At 37.1% G+C, this 20,560-nt stretch overlaps 1 protein-coding gene across 1 annotated transcript in view; it reads left to right on the forward strand.

The window, feature by feature from the left end:
• slc24a3 (solute carrier family 24 member 3) overlaps window positions 1-19,312 on the forward strand; it is a 106,335-nt gene extending 87,023 nt beyond the window's left edge. Inside the window, 15 exon segments of the mRNA XM_042502174.1 lie at window positions 1,537-1,611; window positions 1,809-1,893; window positions 4,183-4,262; window positions 4,265-4,288; window positions 4,929-5,003; window positions 5,207-5,232; window positions 5,354-5,407; window positions 5,657-5,784; window positions 7,590-7,750; window positions 9,606-9,846; window positions 10,654-10,820; window positions 10,996-11,110; window positions 11,840-11,952; window positions 18,464-18,529; window positions 18,685-19,312. Of these exon segments, the coding sequence (XP_042358108.1) occupies window positions 1,537-1,611; window positions 1,809-1,893; window positions 4,183-4,262; window positions 4,265-4,288; window positions 4,929-5,003; window positions 5,207-5,232; window positions 5,354-5,407; window positions 5,657-5,784; window positions 7,590-7,750; window positions 9,606-9,846; window positions 10,654-10,820; window positions 10,996-11,110; window positions 11,840-11,952; window positions 18,464-18,529; window positions 18,685-18,834 (1,560 nt within the window). The 3' untranslated portion in view covers window positions 18,835-19,312.
• The last annotated feature ends 1,248 nt before the right edge of the window (window positions 19,313-20,560 follow it).

A 20,560-nucleotide genomic window follows, 5' to 3' on the forward strand; every position in this document is an offset into this window, starting at 1 on the left:
AATATTTCTTGCCAAGTTGTTCGAGGCCTTTTCCTCCATTGTCCTGAAAGAAATCACACCAAATTTCTCAGGTTTCAAAGGTTTACAAACTTGTGAAAAGAAAGTGATGTTGCTCCAGGTTTCAAAGGGTTAAAGGAAAGAATTTGATGCAGCAGAGCAGTGAGTGTGACATGACTTCTGATGGAATTCATTTTAGTGTATCCAGACAGGTAAAAGCAGAGGAACTTTTGAGTTTACAGTAACTGAGGAAATTAGAAATAAAGGCTGTGTCTAATACTGTACTTACTAATACCAACACACACACACACACACACACACACACACACACACACACACAGAACGGCCACCCACTGAGCCGGCTGCCAGCGTGGTGTAATGCGGAAGTGTTTGGCAGATGTTGAGCAGAGGCTTATGTGTTATGTGAGGACACACTGCCTGACTGTCTAAAGATTCAGACACCAAAACTGCAGCTCTGCATGCCGAACTGAGGTTACATCATCCCCTAAAATTACAGTCCTATCTGTGGCAGCCTGCTCTGTTCACCGATGAGTCCTAGATTCATATCAACATCTTCTGCATAGTAGCCGGAAAGCATTTTCAGAAGCTTTTTCAGTCCTCTGTCTCCAATATGTTTGCTGCAGATGTTTAAATATTGGATTTGTCTTGAAATTGTATTTTCCTTGTGTGTTTTTGTAGAAACAATATCTTAGTTCAGGGTTCCTATGGATCCTTAAAAAGTCTTAAAAGGCATTGACTTATTAAAAATAAGGCCTTAATTGGCATTTAAATATCTGAAATTAATCTTTTAAACATCTTAAAAATGCTCAGACATGGGAAGTGGGATATTATGTTGTTTTTTTTTATTGATGTTGCATTGTAAAATCTAAAATAATTAGTAATATCTATTTTTAAAATATTTTACTGAATGCCTCTTGCATTAGCATCATGCAAATCAGGTTAGAAAAGGAGAGTTTTGATATATGTATTTTTTTAACATTTGTCTAGAAAATGTCCAGATTGACATGCTACCATAAATATTACGGTGGAATTGTGAGTAATGAGTAATTTACGTTGGTTCATGTCTTTTCCTTCAGTTTTGGTGACTGTAAAATTGGTCAGTTCTGAATGGCATTAAAAAATATCTAAAAAAAAAAAAAGTCTTAAAGCTTTAAAACCTGAGCAAATCTGATTTCTTTCAAAAACATAACAAAACATGGCCCAAAACTTAGCAAAGAATGTATTTAAAAGTTACAAGAAAATAAGCAAAACAAAAACTAAGAAAATGACGGGGAATATATATATATACATACACATATACCGTATATACTGTATATGCTTGATTTATTTCAAAAACATGGGAAGCACGCAACTTAACAAAAAGTGGCCCCAAAACTTCAAAGAAATAAGTAAATAGTTACAAGAAAGTCACTTGAAAATTTGCAAAAAAATCAATAGCATAATTTTTAATATATTATGAGATTTGAAAACACGTGTGTGTGTGTGTGTGTGTGTGTGTGTGTGTGTGCGCCATTGCAGGCGGTCTACATGTTCTATGCCCTGGCCTTAGTGTGTGACGACTACTTTGTCCCCTCTCTAGAGAAGATCTGTGAGGTAAGAAACACTGCAACTTACTCTTACGCTGCACCCAGCTAACATCACTGCACAACATACTGTTTTCATTGTGTTTTCTTTCTTTCTTTTTTCTTACTTGTTTTCCTTGTCTGTTATTCATTTTTTCTTTTTCTTCTTGTTTTTTCTTTCTTTCATTCTTTTTCATTTCTTTGTCTTTTATCCTCTCTCTCTCTCAGCGTCTTCAACTGAGTGAGGATGTTGCAGGAGCAACCTTTATGGCAGCAGGCAGTTCAGCTCCTGAACTGTTCACCTCTGTCATTGGTGAGAAACATAATCACACACACACACACACACAGAGTCAGTTTTCAAATCCTATTTGCATACATATGTCTTTTGAAGGAATAACCACAAAACAAGATAATAGTCCTCTTTTCTGTGATAAGACTTTATTTTGTCATATTTGAATTTAGCTATATGCATAGAAATGAGACGATGCAGACATCTAAAACTGTTTAAATATACTCTAGAGAAATAAGACACTGACTCATACATTACATGGCAAAAAGACTGAGTGAGATAAAAAGACCAAACTGAAGACCCAACAACTGACATCTGTTTTTACCCCTAAGGGCCCGCTTCAGCATTACACACACTGTTATCGCTCTGCACACAAAATGCGCTTTTCAAAATTAAGCTTTAAAAAATATTATAGATTAACATGACATTCCACTTTCACTGAGTTTATTTTTTACCAATGTCAGTCCTAATCATAGACATCAAATATTCATTAATTTTTCAGAATTTTAACCCTTTAAATAAGTAGTAGTTTTTGTCATGTTTCACCATGATTTTAGATGTACTATATATATGTACGATATACTATATGCTATTTAGATAATTAATTTGTGATTATCACAACCAACCAAGTTTTCAGAATTTGTATACAATATCATTTTTATGCAGTGTCATAGACTTATTCATGAATTATTTTCAATATACTACATGAAAAGTAGATTTTTTAAATTACTATTTTATTATTTTTATTCTCTGTAACATTATATAATAATGCTCACAATAACTTGTCCATAGCAGCAGAATTTGAAGCCTCCTGTTTAATAGTTAACATCATTAAAGCTGTGTCAGTGTATGTTTCATCCAGAGGTCAGCCATCATCAGGAGTGAATAAATTACATTTAAAGGTTAATGGAAAATCTATCAGAAGGCTTTCTGAAGTAAAATACCTCAGCCCCATTTTAGACCCCTATCTAAAATTGGGAAAATTAGTTTAAAAGGAGAGAAGGGTGAGTGTGCAACGTCAACACTGCATTTTATGATTTTGTTACATGTTACATTTAAGGTGGTGTACAACTTCATGATGAAGCAGCCTTCAGAACACATATTAAACATGTTAACTTGATGAAATTTGTTTTCTTGCTGTTCATGGGGTTAATATGTGGAACCACGGATAATAATGATAATAATAATAATAATAATAAGGAACGTGGTCCACTTGGTAGTGGTATAATAATAATAATAATAATAATTTGTCTTTTTTTAACAGATCTTTAGAGACTTCAATTTTTATTTTAACATGACTGTAAAACTATAAACATAAATAATCATCAGTTTAAAAGGATTTTTATTGATGATGCAAATTCAGTTATATTTCGGTAACCATTACCAGGGCTGAATAAGAATCAAAGCATTGTTGATCAGCTGACTCTTTGACTACAGTCACACCACATAGCCATGTTAACAAAGGGCTGGACATTATGAAAAAAAATAAAATAAAATATCTCAATATTTTTGACCAAATACCTCAACATCAATATTTCGACAGAACTGTAGGGTAAACTATTTGTGCTTTAAGAATTCAGATTTTTTGTAATTAATCATCAATAATGTGGATATAATGACTAAGCTAGAACAATCTGGTAAGTTCATAAATGTATATTGTTTTACTGTAATGAAGACTTTAAAACCGTGAAGACAACAACACTTACCATACGATACGATAACATAGGATACAACTTAATACCATACGATACAATACAATATGATACAACATTAAGACATGATACAACATGATGCAACCCTGCACGGCACGATACAATACAACAGGATATGACACAATACTATCATATTTATAAATGATTATAAATGATTATAAACAATACAACATGACACCATAAGATATGATGCAACATGGTGCGACATGATACGATACGACATAGCACGCTGTAATAAAACACGATATAATACAATATGACACGATATGGCACGGCAGGATATTATTTAATACTAAACAAAACAATACAACACCATACAATACAATATGACATGATATGACAAGATATGACACAAAATGACATGATACGATACTAAACAATACAGTACAACACCATACAATACAATGTGATACGATACGATATCCAAAATCTAGGATTATATTTTGTCTCATGTCATGATATCGATATAATATCAATATATTGCCCAGCCTATGTAAACTTCACCAGAAACACAAAACCAAAATATATTTATTCCTAGAATGTGAACAAATTGATCGTCCTGTCCCATGTGGTAATCATTGTTTGTGTATCTGCTGTTCAGGAGTTTTCATCACCAAAGGGGACGTCGGGGTCGGAACCATCGTGGGCTCAGCCGTCTTCAACATCCTCTGCATTATCGGAGTGTGTGTGGGATATTTGCAGTACAGGTAAATCACTCACACCTACAGCATCAGTGATGTTTTCCTCTCATTTTTTCCCTCCAATATTAATGCAGACCTTTAGCAGGTATTTTAAACACATCAGATCTACATCCACGAGCTGACTTGTTTGTGCCAGGCTTCCAGCAGTATTTATTCTTATTGTATGTTTTTTAAATTTTCTGCAGTAGACCAAAGTTAATGCATTTAGTAAAATAATAGCAGTTCACATTAAAAAAAAAAAAATGCATTTATTTTACCGCAAAAGTGTATGTCGGAAAAATGACGTGTCCTGTTCACTACTGTAATCCCACAAGGAAAAAGCGAAACACACTTGAAAGAATTGTTTTCCTTTTTAGATTACATGTTATGTAAGACCAAAACACACTCATGCACACACACAGATACACACACACACACACACACACACACACACACAGAGAGAGAGCTTGGTTCATCTTGTTAGCAGTGCACAGCAGTGAGTACCTTGTGGGATGTGTTACTCAACAGGACAAAAATGTAGTTTAGTGTCGGCAAGTTTTTGCATCATCTCACTGCTTCTCTCTGTCTGTCTCTCTGTCTGTCTCTCTGTCTCTCTGTCTCTCTGTCTCTCTGTCTGTCTGTCTGTCTGTCTGTGTCCCTCTTCTAGGCAATACGTCTGTCCTGCTGGCCGCTGCTCAGAGACTCTGTGTACTACACCATTTCCATCACTGCTCTTATAGTGGTAAGAAAGAGCTTTATATAACCCAAAAACAGTCATATTAACATTAAAATTCACCCTGGCATCTTTTAAGTGAAGAAATGTTAATAGATTTGAGCATATTGATGATTGTCCACATGTAATTACACCCTAATGTATTGTGTGATTTCAACAGCTGTGTGAATCACATATTCAAATCTAAGTCATTTTCCTCTTTCATATTACAGTTCATATATGATGAAAAAGTGGTCTGGTAAGTATAACTTTCATGAGACCTGATTTTGTTTAGAATAAATCACACAAAAAACAATAAGACGAATGCCTCAAATTTCATTTTACTAAATAATTCACATTGATCCAACTGTGTTTTACAGGTGGGAAGCTCTCACACTGATTCTGATGTATTTCGTCTACATTTTGATCATGAAGTAAGTAACTAAGCGTGATTCATAGAGAAAGAAATGAAAGTGACATAAAATATAAATTGCTGATAACTATTGAAATACACATAAAAAAATTAGTTGTGCATTTTAGCAAGCGCCCCATAACAGCTTAATAAAGTAAAGTATTTTTAAAGTATTTTGTGATAGATTTTTCAAGTCAAAAGGCAATTTCATGTCAGTTAACTGTATGTATATGTTAGATGTGACTGGCATTTGATAAGACCTTTGTTTCAGGATGAACTCTCATGTCGTTCGCTTTCTGGAGAGGCGGAAGAAGAACTCGTCCAGTTTGAGGAACGGAGCGGCCAACAATGCCGAGCTAGATGATGGCTGTGATGCTACCTCTGTTCTACTGAAGAAAGGTACACCTCTATTTGTAACAAGGATTCAACAGATGACAGCACAGCAGTAGTGAGATGATAGATAAACTGCTGTTTACCAGGAAACAGTTTCAATAACATCTTTATCTTAAACCACGAATGGTTGCATTTTGGTTTGTTTACCATTTAAGGAAAGACACTACAGGTGACTAGGGTAAAACTTTTAACTAATAGATATCACCATGAAATTTTCCAAATTGAATACTTACATTAAGCCAATTGTTTTTTGTTTGTTCGTGTTGTTTTTTTATTACACTTTTAAAATATAGTTTAAATTAAATGATTATATTACTTGAATAATTATTAAATATGTGCTTATGTGCGTACATTTTCAGATAAAAAAAAAGATAAAAAGTCAGGTTTCAAAATTCTTGTTTCATTTTGTTCTGATATTAGAGTCAAATGTTTTTACAGAGTAAATGTTTGATATCCATCCATAAATGAGAAAATACAACAACAAAAAAAATCTATTTTCACCACATTTTGAGGAATAAAATGTTCTATAATTAGGTTCTGAATTAACAAACCCCTCTTTAAAAATCTTTTGATTAAAGACAGGAATCAACCTGGAAAGTTTGGTGTATGCAAGTGCCACTTAAGTGGAGAATTCTGGCTCAGACTATGACAAAAATTCATTTTGAGAAAAAAAGAAGAAGAAGAGAAAAATGAAGCCCCCTTTCCACTACCCAAAAAAACTGCCAACATCTGGCTTCTTAATATAATGGGTAAGATAACAAATGGCATTTATACCCGGGTCAACTGACTCTGCACTAGTCAAAAGTTTAACAGCTCTGATCAACAGTGATGGGATCGCAATATTCACATGAACTCACTAATTTTAGCCCCTTAACTGGCAAGATGCGATGTCGCACCGCTACTGTTTACCATCTGTCTCCATCCAAGCATCATTAAAACATAAAACCAAATTAGTCTGCATGGAGTTTGGAAGAGTGACTGAATAAGTAAGAGGTATAGAAAAAGTAGTAGTAGAAAAGTAACCAAAGTAAAGTTTTCACAATCCTTTGTGCTGCTTTCTACTCTTTACAAACCTGTGTTCCGGCCCGTCTGTGGTGTCGAACTTGACACAAAAAAAAACAAACAAAAAAACACGCACACAGAAAGGCATACTCGTCTGCTGCAGAGCCGTGTACACGGCTCTGCTTTACTGGCAATGGAAAAGGAGTCTATAACCTATTTTTAGTGGGCTAACCCATGTTAAAAAAAAACAAACAAAAAAAAACCTTCAATTCATGTTTTTCTTAATTCTGTGTTTAAATATGCAAATTATATATTATCTAATTAAATATGCACTTTTTGCCGAAAATTCCAGAACAGAAATCTGAACTAAAGTTAACTTAGGTATGTATTTTGGGCATTTTCTTTCCATTAGTCTGAAAGAGGACAAAATTAACCAGTGGACGGGAAAAAAATGTGCTTTCATTTGATACTGGTTAGTGTGCTGCTCCATCTCCATTCTTGGTACTGAAAAGTGTATTTTCCTAAGTGTTGAACTCTTATTTGAGCTTCCATTGTTGATGGCAGAATTGAAAGAGAAAGTGTTATATACTGTCGCTGTCTATCTATGTGGAATCATTTCTATGGTTACAAACAGAGAAACATTCAGTCCACTCAGTCATGTAGGGTTTGATTGTGTGCTGCTGGACAATATGTTCTAGCACAGATATCACATGGTGTAAAATATCGTAGATGGATGGATGTATTCTCTTTCGGACATAAGTGCATGTGTGTACTGCGTGATTACATGCATGTGTGTGTTTGTCTGACAGCGAACCACCACAGGAAGCCGTCAGTGTTGATGGTGGACGAACTGTTGTCGGCGTACCCCCACCAGCTGTCCTTCTCTGAGGCCGGCATGAGGATCATGATCACCAGCCACTTCTCCCCACGAACCCGCCTCACCATGGCTTCACGAATGCTCATCACTGAGGTCAGGATACACACCAGCACACTACAGCTGTGCTTTTGATTGAAAAAAGAAAAAGAGAAAAAAAAGATTGCTGCCATTTCAAATTTGAAGCAGACTGCAGTGTGTTTTCCTCAGAGGGTGAAGTGTTTCAGACAGCCTCTTTAACAAGGTAATCTGGTGCTGCACCGAGGCCCCGGCCCACAAATCAGCTCCAACATTCATTATTAAGGGCACTACGGATTTTTGTACATTACTCAAGGAGAAGTCAACGTGATGTAAAAAAAAAAAAAAAAAAGTACCCTTAAAGGAAAATTGTGTATTCTTGGTTTCATAATGACACTGTCTGTGCTAACACCACCCAAAATGCAGTTCATCTCTTTTGCAAATAGTCAATCAAATAATTTTACTTTAACCATCTGCATCCACAGCTGGATGCTACACCAGTTGTTTGTAAATGCCGATCATATCTGACTATGTTTCAATATTGACTGATGACACAGTTAAGGTTTGTTGTGGAAAGCCGGTCTGACAAACCACAGAGAAGCTTGGATTACAACACACAAAGATGTAGAATAGAATAGAATGGAATGCCTTTATTGTCATGTACAACGTAATTTTAAGTAAAAATGATGAGAATGACAAAAATGATAGTTTCCTTTTTATCATTTTGATTCATTCCCTCTGAGTCACTTAGAGGAGAAATAAAAACGATTTTTATGATGAAAATGTTTGTTTTATTATTTCTATTGTTTTAATCATTTTTATGTATTCCCTTTGTTTCACTGAGTGGAGTTGCACTTAAATGTTGTTATACAGCCGTTCAATGACAGTAAAGGGATTCTAATCTACTCAATTCTACCTCTGTTTGTGTTGTAATCAGAGCTCCTCTGTGGTTTGTGGTGGAAACCACTGATGTAAGGATAGCAACATCAACATGTGTTCAGCCAATCATAGTGTCATAACTCCTCATAAATGTGCGCAGCATCTCACTAAATGGGGAGTGGGACCTCAGCTCTGCAGCTCTGCTCTGCTCTCTGCTATGTTCACATTTTACAAAGTGCCATTCATATGTTCCTCATTAATGATGTTTTATTACCCATCTGCAACCCATCTGTACCTGAGTGTGTAACGAGCAGAGTGTATGTGTATTATGAAAACTCAACTATGCAGGTACATCTTAGCCTACTATCTGAATAATGTGCCCTTTAACCCTTTGAAACCTGGGCAAATTGGCTTGATTTATTCCAAAAACACAGGAAGAAGGGCATGAGCAACCCAAGAAGAAATTACCCCCAACAAATAAAAATTAGCAGGAGATTAGTTAAAAAAAAAAAAAAGAAGAAAGAAAACAAAGAAATTTACCAAATTAGCAAACAAAAAAAGCAACAAAAAAATCAAGCCAAACAAAAAAAAGAAAAAGAAAAAAAAAGGAAATGACCTTAAACAACGCTAAGAATTACAATAATCCGTAAAATTATTTTGAATATCTAGTTGTGATAACAACTTTCTGTGAAAATTTTTCCCTAGCTTTTTGAAAAATAATTCACTAAATCTTCCAGGTTTCAAAGGGTTTAAATAGCAGGAAACCTTTTTGACTTTGGAGCAGGTTTTTTTTTTGCTCTCTACTACCTCAAAATAGCAATACACTGATAATCCCCCTGACCACACCTAATTTTAAGACCTGCCCATTGGCACAAGTACATGTGCTACATACACATCGTCGGCTTTGGTTGTGAAAATGACAATTACATCTGTCTGAAACTAGCAATGACAGTTCTCTAATCATTTTCTGTCAGTAAAAGACAAAAGACATTCACAGTAAATATATTAACATGTCAACTGTGTGTGTGTGTGTGTGTGTGTGTGCGTGATACAGAGGCAGCGTCTGATCAACACACGGACCCTAACCAACGGTGACTCCGATGTTCAAGTGAAAGGTGGGAGTAGGCGGGGCATAGAAAATGGGCTGTCTGGTGCAGAGAGGGGTGTCAGTGTTCGCCGCGATGACAGAGAGGTGGGAAATGAGACGGAGAACGAGGACAATGAGAACAACGAGAATGATGAAGAGGAAGAAGAGGAAGATGGAGAGGGACCCTTTGTACCCTTCCAGTGCCCAGGTAGCTGCTGCAGACGGATCTGACTGGAATATGTTTATACTCTACACAGTCACAGTCACTGCAAGAAATTTATCACGACCAAATATAAATCTCGGTTATCTTTGGTTTTATTTTAATACCCTGTCCTTTAGTTTCAACTTAAACAGCAAACTCCATCAGTTTGTCTTCCATCACTGCAGTCCAGACACAAAGTCTTTCAGAAACGCCAAAGGCTTTTCATAACTAAAAAATAATAATAATTTTAAGGGCAAACACAAAAATCTAGTCCCAAAAAGTTCATGAAAGGATAAAGTGAATTGATAAATCTGCTTTAATATTAATCTGATCAAGATGAAGACATGAACTATGTGATTAAAATGCAGATTAACAAAAGCAGGAGTCTGCTGTGTATCTTTCAGAGTCGTCACTGTTGATTATCGACAAGATGGTGTTATCAAATCAAGCGCGTTTGGATCAAATTATGTCTTTATCTAAAGAAGTTGAAAAACAGTTTATCAAGTAATGTGATTTATTTTTTTTGTTTTTGGTTGTTTTTTTTCAGTTTTTAAATGAACTAAATTAATGGTCCAGTATGCATAAATAGAAAACAGTATTTATGTTTTTTTGTAGTATATAATAACCCAAAACTAAGAATCGTTGTGTTTTTGTTACCTTTGAATGAGCTGTTTATATCTCCATAATAAGTGGGTCCTGTACCATGGTCCACCATTTTTCTACAGTAGCCCACAACAGACAAACCATAAGGTGTATTATTATTATCATTATTATTACAGTCCTGACAGTGTATATTGCCCTGTGTATTTGCAGCGGGTGTGCTGAACAAGCTGAAGTGGCTGCTGGCCTGGCCTCTGTGCCTGTTGCTGTACTTCACCGTCCCCAACTGCTCCACGCCACGCTGGGACAACTACTTCATGCTGTCCTTCGTCAGCTCCACCCTGTGGATCGCCGGCTTCTCCTACATCATGGTCTGGATGGTGAGAGACTGGGAGAAAATAGGAGAAAAAGCAAACTGGCAGAGATGTTGACTGGAAAAAAAAATCACAGTGATATGCTTTGCATCTCTTTCCTATCTTGTTTGTAGTTAAAAAAAAAAACACTCACACACAGCTGCCAAAATACATGCAGTGATAGTGTGTGTCTGTCTGTCAGGTAACAGTGATAGGCTTCACACTCGGTATCCCAGATGTCATCATGGGCATCACCTTCCTGGCAGCCGGCACCAGTGTCCCTGATTGCATGGCCAGCCTCATAGTGGCGCGACAAGGTAATCACACACACACGCACACACATACACACACACACACACACACACACACACACACAATGACAGGTTACCAGGCTGTCATTTAACACAAACACACACACCTACGGCTCGATGGAGGCCAAACAACGGAATCAAAGTGAAGCTGCTATCAAAGAGCCGGAGAGGGAAGGAGATGACAGAGATAGAGACGGCTGGGGGTGGGGGGGGGGAGGGGGGGGGGGTAAAGATTGCGGGCCTGTCATCTTTTTCCACTGTCCCTTTTCCGTCCCTGTGGTGAGGCTGTAAAAGAAGAAGAGGGGGTGATGAGGAGAGACAGCCCGACAGGGTCTCTTCCTCCATCCTTTCATCTGTGTTTATTCTTGCTCCTGTCATCAAATATTTAAACGGCTGTGTCTGTCAGTGTGCGGGGGGGGGGCTCTCCGGGAGACTCGCACTCGCCACTGCAGTTTAAGGCGTCCATCCTTCGCTTTGTAGCTGCTGTCGCTTCATCGCTTCGTTGTTTCTGTTGGATGTCAGGCGGACAGATAGTTTCTGTAATCTCGCCTGCTTCAACCTACCTCTGTCCCAACCGGTCGCAGGCCCTCCCACACACACACACACACACACACACACACACACGTCCTGTGTAACTTCCTGTCTCCTCGTTGCCCACTCACTTTTCTTTCATGCTGTCTCTCTGTACCTTTATTTTCCTGTTTCTTCTGCTTTATAACTCCATCCTCATCCAAGGAATGGGGGACATGGCGGTGTCCAACTCCATCGGCAGTAACGTGTTTGACATCCTGGTGGGGCTCGGTCTCCCTTGGGCCCTGAAGACTCTGGCTATCAACTACGGCTCTGACGTGAGTACCACTCTCCTTCACCCCCGCTACCTCAGGGTCAAAGCACAAACCACAGATGATGTATACACAGTTCTGAAATCAATGCAGCTCACTCTTTCTATTGACTGTAGTAATCGAGAGGCTTCTTAGAAGAAAATAACCATCAATCAGTATGTTTTTTTCAGTTTCAGTAAACAAATAAATTAATGTCCGCACATCCACGACTAGCTTTAAATGCTGCATGCCTATCCATGGTGAATGAGAGCACTGCTATGGAGGACAGAAGCCGTTGAAAGTGCATAAATAAACAAATGACCCAAAAAATAAATGAACATGCCATTAAAGTAATATTAAAGTAATATTTTAAATATTAATATAATGTTGAGATAAATATAGCTGATTGATAAAATGTGAAATATGTTGACTTTTCTTTATTGATTGCTTCTATATTTATTCATCTTTGTAATATTTTGCATATTTATTTACCTTCCTATATAAGTTTCCCTTTTGTTAATTCATATTTTAACATTTTTATGAATTTTAAATGTATTCATTTATTTATTCATTATTTCATTTTTTTAATTCAATTATTGTGCAATTAAACTCTCATCATAAAATTAATCTATTCACTTTAAAATATATTTATTTGTTCATGTATGTATTTACTTATTAATTATGTATCTGTGATTTCACCTTTTACTTTTTCCCTCTACTTGTTTCGCCAAACCTGTCTAACTCACTATTATTTTCTGACATTTCTTTATGTATTTCCTCTTCATTATGCAAATGAGCAAGCTGTCATTCAGATTGTGTCAGGGGCCAACTTTTTGCCAGTTGATGGACATCAGAGTGCATAGATTAACTATATGAATTATGGTTTTATTAATTTATGTATTGAAAACAATAAAAATAGACACATTTTACAGTTGGAAAAATGAATGAATAAAAGGATATAATTGGAAAGTTTAATAAGATAGCAAATAAAAAATGGAAGTCATACAAAGGTATATAAATAAAGATAGAATACCAGTTTTGTCACATATTATGCATTATTTTTATACAACATTTATTTTTAATATTATTTTTGGTACATGGCATGTTATTTAATTTATTTAGTCACTTATTTATCATTTTGTTTGGGAAGCTTCTGTCTGCCAGAAAAGTGTAATGTTGCACCATGGAAAGTCATACTATACCTGGATGTGCAGACAACAATCTACTAGAAAAAAAAAAAGATTAAATGATTTTTAATTTTGGCAACTTTAGTCCTCCATACAGATTCTGTTTGTATCACCCAAAGCATGATGGGAGTTGTAGTGCTAAAATTCTAAACATATGTAAAAGTAGTAGGGTTGACAAAATGAAAGTTAGCTTTTTTGTTCAAAGCTGACTGCAGGGATGTACACAGAGCTTTTTGAGGGACATCATCTTGTCCATAAGTTCACCACAGCACCCTGATAAAAGCAAGATGGCAGAATATCCATAGTTGGTGAATAAAGTGTGGTGTCCTGGAGATTTGTTTTGAAGCTTAGACTGGTTTACACCTTGTTGGGTGAGTGCTCGCAAAGTAAGAAATTGTCATTTCATGGTTTAACATGCAGGCGAGCTGGGAACCATGAGCACTATCAGACACAATTATCTCTTAATGTGAAATCCATATCACAATGTAAAGGAGTAAACAAGATCGAGCTGCATCTGACTGCGTCTTTGTACTCTGCTTTAAGTTAGCAGCTGAGATAAGACACAAATCGTATTTTCTCAAGTTTACAATTGAGTTTCTTTGTGCTGCGATAAAACACAGTCGCTGATGGATGAACAGAGAAAATCTGATAAAAACAGAAAAAGATGCTGTGCAGTAATCTGTACACTTGAGATAATAAAATCCAGCTGGGTTTTAAAAAAATCATCCCAAAAAAGTCAACATGATAAAGTGATACACAGCTTCATGATAACACGATCTTAACGACAATACGAGCTACAAGATACAGAAGAGAACAACAAAAAGCAATTAAAGCTGCAAGCAGTGATGAATGGGCCCTCACTCCCCCGCGCAAGCTGGGGGTACTGGCCAGAGTCTGTCTCAAGTGATCTTTCATTTCAGCGAAGTCGGAAAATGCACGCAGAGAGTTTGGACCCTTGAGCGAGATATTTCAGTGTGTTGTACTTCCAGTAAGCACTAGGTGGCGCTAGCGGCAACACAAAATCTACGTCATCCTGGTTTACATTATTGCTAGACCAAAGCTTGTAAATTTCATGTAAATCAAAGGATATTTTTGTTATGAGGCTTACTTCCTGTTGCCAGTAGGTGACGCAGTTTGTATTGTAGTTAACTGACATGATGATGTGTTCGGGGCTGCAGCTTGATCACAACACAAGGAAAAAAAGAAGCACACTCCCAACAAAAACTGAAAAACTTTTCCAGGTGCACGACACAAAAACAATGTATGACAAAACTGACCATCAGCACACAATAATGTCCTTTTTAGATGCTTTTAATTCTGGGCCTATGACAGCCACACAACAAACGCGCTTCAACTAACAGTCTTCATCAGCGTTGTGAACACTAAGCAGATGCGTCCGTTTATATACAAGAAGTACGCTTACAAAATATAACATCAGTTACAAATATGTCAATACCATTTAAAAAATGTCTCGCACAGTGGCGGTTGCAACCAGATAGACCATACCATAAATGTTAAAGCAAGCTCGTATTAAAAACCTCTGATGTGTATGTCTTTGGTCCCTGCAGATTTAACAGGGTGTCACTCCACCAATAAGAAAAACAGAAGTAGAGGAATCACACTTTGCCTTAACTCGTACAAGAAATGTATTCCTATAGGGTAAATAAATTAGTATAAAGCTACAGAGTACATATAGTATAAGATATCAAATTACAGCCTGGACAACAACCAGTGGCCAAAGACATACACACATAAAAAACAGTACATTTTTATATTTAAAGAGGATGTTCTCTCTCTCTTAGACTTCCATTAAGACACATTAAACAACTACAAAGGAGTTTAGGATTCACAATCCTTATGATCTGTATGCTGTGGTAAAGATAACTGGGGTCCCCAAAACCATAAAAACGACGAATACATGAAGCTCCACCGTATCCCTGTAGGGCACAAAAAGGGTCCAATAAAGCTACAGCATACATCCAGTACAAGCTATCAAATAAAACAAAAAGACAAACAAATCATAAAGACCAAAAACTTGTTAGTAAAAAGATATTTGAATTTTTCTTGCACACACATGAACAAAAGCCTTCATCAAAGTGTAACTTTCGAGGGCTTTAAGTCTCCTGTAGGTCTGCTTAATGGTACAACAAATCTTTTATCATTTCCAATGTCCTTAAATGTGTATACTCTCGGCCACTGTATAACTAACTGGGGTGAAAATCGAACCTTGAAAATATGATTAGAATCAATAAATTTTGCTTTGCTTTAACTCGTACATATTATGTAACCCTATAGGGTAGATAAATATAAAGCTACAGGGTACATTCAGTGAAAGATATCAAGTAGAGCCTGAAACGGCACCATGTAGTGGCTGAAAACACACACTTCATCAGAAATAAATACTTATATGAAAAGACATCGGAATAGTTTCTCCCTATCGCATACAGTCATATCATTAAAATGCGTTTACAAAAGGGGTTCAAGACTTCTATTAGCCTCTTGTACCGTAGTCTAGTAATCAAAAAACATCTGATGTATATGTTGTTGGCCATTGCAGAGTTTACTGGGGCGTAAACCCACCATAATCAGAAGGCATTAGTGAATTTCACTCTGCCTCGTACCTAAAATGTATCCCTATAGGGTATGAAAAGTTATATAAAGCTACATAGTACATCCAGATCAAGATATCAAATTACAGCCAAAAAACAGCAACATCTAGTGGCCACACAATACACACCATAAAACAATACTAAGTCACGACCACCTGCGGTCGGTGCTTGGGCCCTAATAATGATAATAATTAAAGCTGCAAGCAGGGATGAAATGTATATCAGGGATGAAATGTATACCAGGGTACTGGTGAACTCCAGCTAAAGCGGTCGTTCATTTCTGTGAAAGTCGGATAAATAATGCACGCAGAGAGTTTGGACCCTAGAGTGAGATATTTCACATGATGTAGTGCTTCCATCGACCACTAGATGAGAGGCTTGCTTCCTGCTGCCAGTAGGTGGCACTATTACAACTAGTCAATATTGTCATACAGATGTGTTCAGGACGAGACCCTTATCAAACCTAAGTTTCAGGCAGATCGGACAATGTACACCAAAGTTTTAACAATTTACTGTTTTATGACAAAACATCAAAATTCTATCCTAATTCTTTGATAACTTTTCATCGCCAAAATTTGAAGTCAATTGGGCTAATAGCTACTAGTTTGCAATAGTACAAGAGGTGGAAAGCACCAAAAGTGGGCACAAAATTCAAAATGACTGACTGTTGGCTTTGGAGCGTGGGTCCAAGAGGCTTTTTTGTACATTTGGATGTGTAACAGATTTCATACATGCAGGTAAAATGCAGTGAGAGGGCTTTCTCGTTAAAATATCGCGGGGATGCTACTGAGACATGTTAGCATGCTGACAGAAAATTAGCATACAAACCTGCTAAGGGCTGGACTGTTGTCCACCATGCCATGTTTGTAGAAGATTTGAGCATGTACAGTAAAGTTATAATAATTACCCCCTCTACAGCAAAACATCGGTATTCGATGCTAAGACACAAACAAACAGTAAAAGTTTTGTGCGGACCTTTGATAATTTGCAATCGTAAAAGGTCTTAAGATCAGACAGACAGAATTTCAGCTGTATGAGTTTAATTGTGTAGGACAAATTCGCAAAAGTACAAAAAAATACACTTCCAGTTACCACTAGGTGGCGCTATTACAGATAGTGAATACTGTCATACAGATGTGTTCAGGGTGAGACCTTTATCAAACCTATGAAGTTTCAGGCAGATCAGACAATGTACACTAAAGTTACAACAATTTCCTGTTTTATAGTGAAACATTAATTAATAAACATTCTACGCCACGACACAGGAAAACCATGAAAGTTTTTCGCAGACCTTTGATAAATAATCATTGCAAAGGGGTTAAGATTGGACACACCAAATTTGAAGTTGATTGGATTAACCCTGTAGGAAAAGTTTGCAAAAGTACGAGGCCGGAAATCGCTGGAAATCATACTGGCCGACTTCCTGTTGGGTTTGGGGGGTGGGTACAACAGGCTTTTGTGCCTTTACCAAGTTTCGTAATTGTAAATGAAACTGGCCATTGGGGCTACACGTTAGGGGGCACTGTGGAGTTATTTTGCCACGGCCGTTTCCAAAAGCACCAAAATGAAAAAAATTTCCCCAGCACAGTTCGTACTCGGGCCCTAAATTAGCTGAAGAGAGATAAGGATGAACAGAGACTGTAATTATAATAAATGTGTGTGTGTGTGTGTGTGTGTGTTTGTGTTTGTGTGTATGGAGAGATAGGAAGTAGTCGCTGAGTTACTGGTTTGATAATGAAAGCAGCTGGTTTATGCCGGCACCAAATTATCACTACAAAGAACATAAATGAGTGTTATTCTGTTGAACAAAGCAATTAAAATTCAAATTAAACTTGTAGTAATTTATTGATTTTTCAAAAATAATTATTAGCTTTTGAACAACAGCTCATTGAGGTGTATGACATAAGGTACTCGGATGATGTCATTTGTAAACAGAGTGATAAAGTTGCACATTTTTTGCATGGAGCTTACTTTGTGAGAGTCTTACTTGTATTAAAGGTCCACATGTGAATTTTACATAAGGTCCGAAGTTCTGGAGCAGAATAGACAGATAAATAGTAGTGGTAGATAAGTAGATAATTTTCCAAACAAGTTGTCCAGAACTGAAAACTTGAACTCTACATAAAACCTTTGCACAGATTAAAGTTGCCTCCTTAAGCTGATCCTCTGATACTACCATTTCCATTGTAATAAACTGAATCTTAGAAAACACTTGGAAAACCTCAAAAACGAGGAGAAATTACATTTTAAAAAGTCTGTATGATAGTGTCTAAATCATTTAAAAAGCCAACATGTTTCGACCAATGCCTGCCTTCATCAGGGGTTTGAAAACATTATACAATATAGGTGTGGCCCCACCTACATAGCACCAAGAGCAGGTGGAACAGAAATATCATAACAAACCATATATATATAGCCGAAGGTTCAAGGGCCAAAACAAATAGCAAAGGAGATAGAGGGCATCCCTGCCTGGTGTTAAAAACTGGGGATGCTCGGCCATCAGAAGCATTACTTCTTGAATATAGGCTTTTAATGCATCTAATAAAAAAGGGACCAAATCTGTAGGAATTTATAATCTTGAATAAATATGCCCACTCCACCCTGTCAAATGCCTTCTTAGCATCTAGCGACAAAGCTATAGAAGGACTGGTGGAGGTGCATGTGGACCATTTGATGTTAAGTCAACGCACATATTTTTCTTCATAGTGATGTTCTCATGTCTCAAACATGATCTCTTTTCAGATCAAACTCAACAGCAAAGGTTTGATCTTCTCTGTGGTGCTCCTGCTGGCATCCGTGTTCCTGACGGTGAGTATATGGCAGCTCGTCTTACCACAAGTTCCTCTGACAGCTTTCTCACTTTTCTCCATGGGTTTTTTTCTTCACTCTGCCTATTGATATTGTTTTCTCCACCCACCTGGCAACCCCACCCCACCCCGCCCAAAAAAAATCTGTCTGTCCAGGTCCTGGGAGTTCACCTAAACAAGTGGACACTGGACAAGCGCTTAGGTTTCACATGTCTCCTCCTCTACTCCGTCTTCTTGTGTTTCTCCTGCCTCATCGAGTACAATATCTTCACCTTTGTCAACCTGCCGACCTGCCGGGATGACTGAAACACACACAAAAACACGTGCACACACACAGATAAACATGCATACACACACACACACGAACACACACTAGAAACGGTGTTGCAGGGAATTCCTATTGAAGTGTTAGAGTAGATAGATGGAGGTTTCCGACAACAGAATGCAGAAAGTATCATTCTAAATCCAAACAACAGCAAGAATTATCTGCGAATACCATCTGATTCACGCTCTGTTTCCTGCTTTGATTCTCTTTTGTGAGAAGATTCTGCTCTGATTCTGATGCCTGTCTCTGCTCCGTGCAATATGGAGCTGATGTTTGCTCACGACAGGAGCACGGGATTGATTTCAGGAGCAGAGATGGTAATGACTGACTCGTTCCAAGCACAGGACAGCACTGAGGACAGCACAGGACTTCTGCTTACTTCTGATGTGATTTATTTTTGAAATTCCCCGTATTTAGGTGTGAAAGTGGTAGTGTTTACTAGCTGCTAACCTTTCCAGAGAGGAAAGGCAGGTCTTTTTAGATCTACTAGACAGTAATAATTCTAAAAGCAATGAGGTAAATGATAATGTTTAACCCTTTGAAACCTGGAGTGACATAATTTCTTTGTGCTGCTTTGAACCTTGAGAAAACTGGTGCAATTTCTTAAAATAAAATAAAATAAAAATAAACATTGTAGAAAGGCAATGAGCAACTTGGTAATAAATTTTCCACAAATTGCAAGAAATAAGTAGAGATAGAAAAAAAGTAGGGAGAACTGTTTAGGGAATAAAAGCTAGGGAATTTTTTTTTTTTAGAATTATCATAATTACATATTTAAAATTAGTCTTTCTTACCGTGTTAGTTTAGTTGAACTTCATTTTCCCTTTTATTTATTTTATTGCTTTTACTAATTGCCAGGTCATTTCTTGTCGAATACCTTTTTTTTACTTATTTATTAATTTCCTCTTTTGTTGCTTATTGCCTTCTCTCCATGTTTTTGGAAGAAATCAAGACAATTTGCTCAGGCCTCAAAGGGTTAAACAAAATTAGGGTTAGAGTGACCGTGTTTATAACAGAATCTGTTATGCAGATGAGCACATTTTCCAAACATCGTTATTTTGGGGTGATTTCCATTATGTGATCATGATTAAGTCTGTTGTTTGTTCAGAACATTTTCCGACATACAGCTAATAGTTCTACATGGAACCGGGGCATTATCCACTCACCTTTTTATAGATTAACTTCAGTATTGTCACGGCTGTAGCTTCTATGTTTTTTACTGGAAATGAATTGGGTTTATGGAGAGTTTTTCTTTTCCTTCTGTAAATAGCACCCCTCTGTAAATACCCCCAGATGTCATATTTATTATTTATTCAAGTCATACGCACATGTCTCCTCCGGAGGTCACAAAACACCCGGGTGGGTTTTATTTCTGGACCCGGGGGTTGCTGATATCCACACCTAAGATCTTTTCAAACGTGTAAAAACAAGCACAATTTCCTCTGAAGGCGTTTGTCTTGTTGATTTGACTTGATTCAGTTCTGTTGTTTGTGTGTGGATGTTAAAAACAGAAATTCAAACTTGCACTGAAAACTAGCTTCACGGGGAGACTCTTAAGTGTTTCTCCTCCCTAATGCATGCTGATTATAAGGATGGCATCCTTGTAAAATGAAGCAGGTTTGCGTGAAATTGTCGTGTTGAGGTTTTGAGGAAGTCGTGTTTTTGGGGGGAAGGTTGTGGAGAGGTGTCTGTGCTGCCACCTAGGAA

Source organism: Plectropomus leopardus, chromosome 15 (genome assembly GCF_008729295.1).
Source record: "Plectropomus leopardus isolate mb chromosome 15, YSFRI_Pleo_2.0, whole genome shotgun sequence".
NCBI lineage: Eukaryota > Metazoa > Chordata > Actinopteri > Perciformes > Serranidae > Plectropomus > Plectropomus leopardus.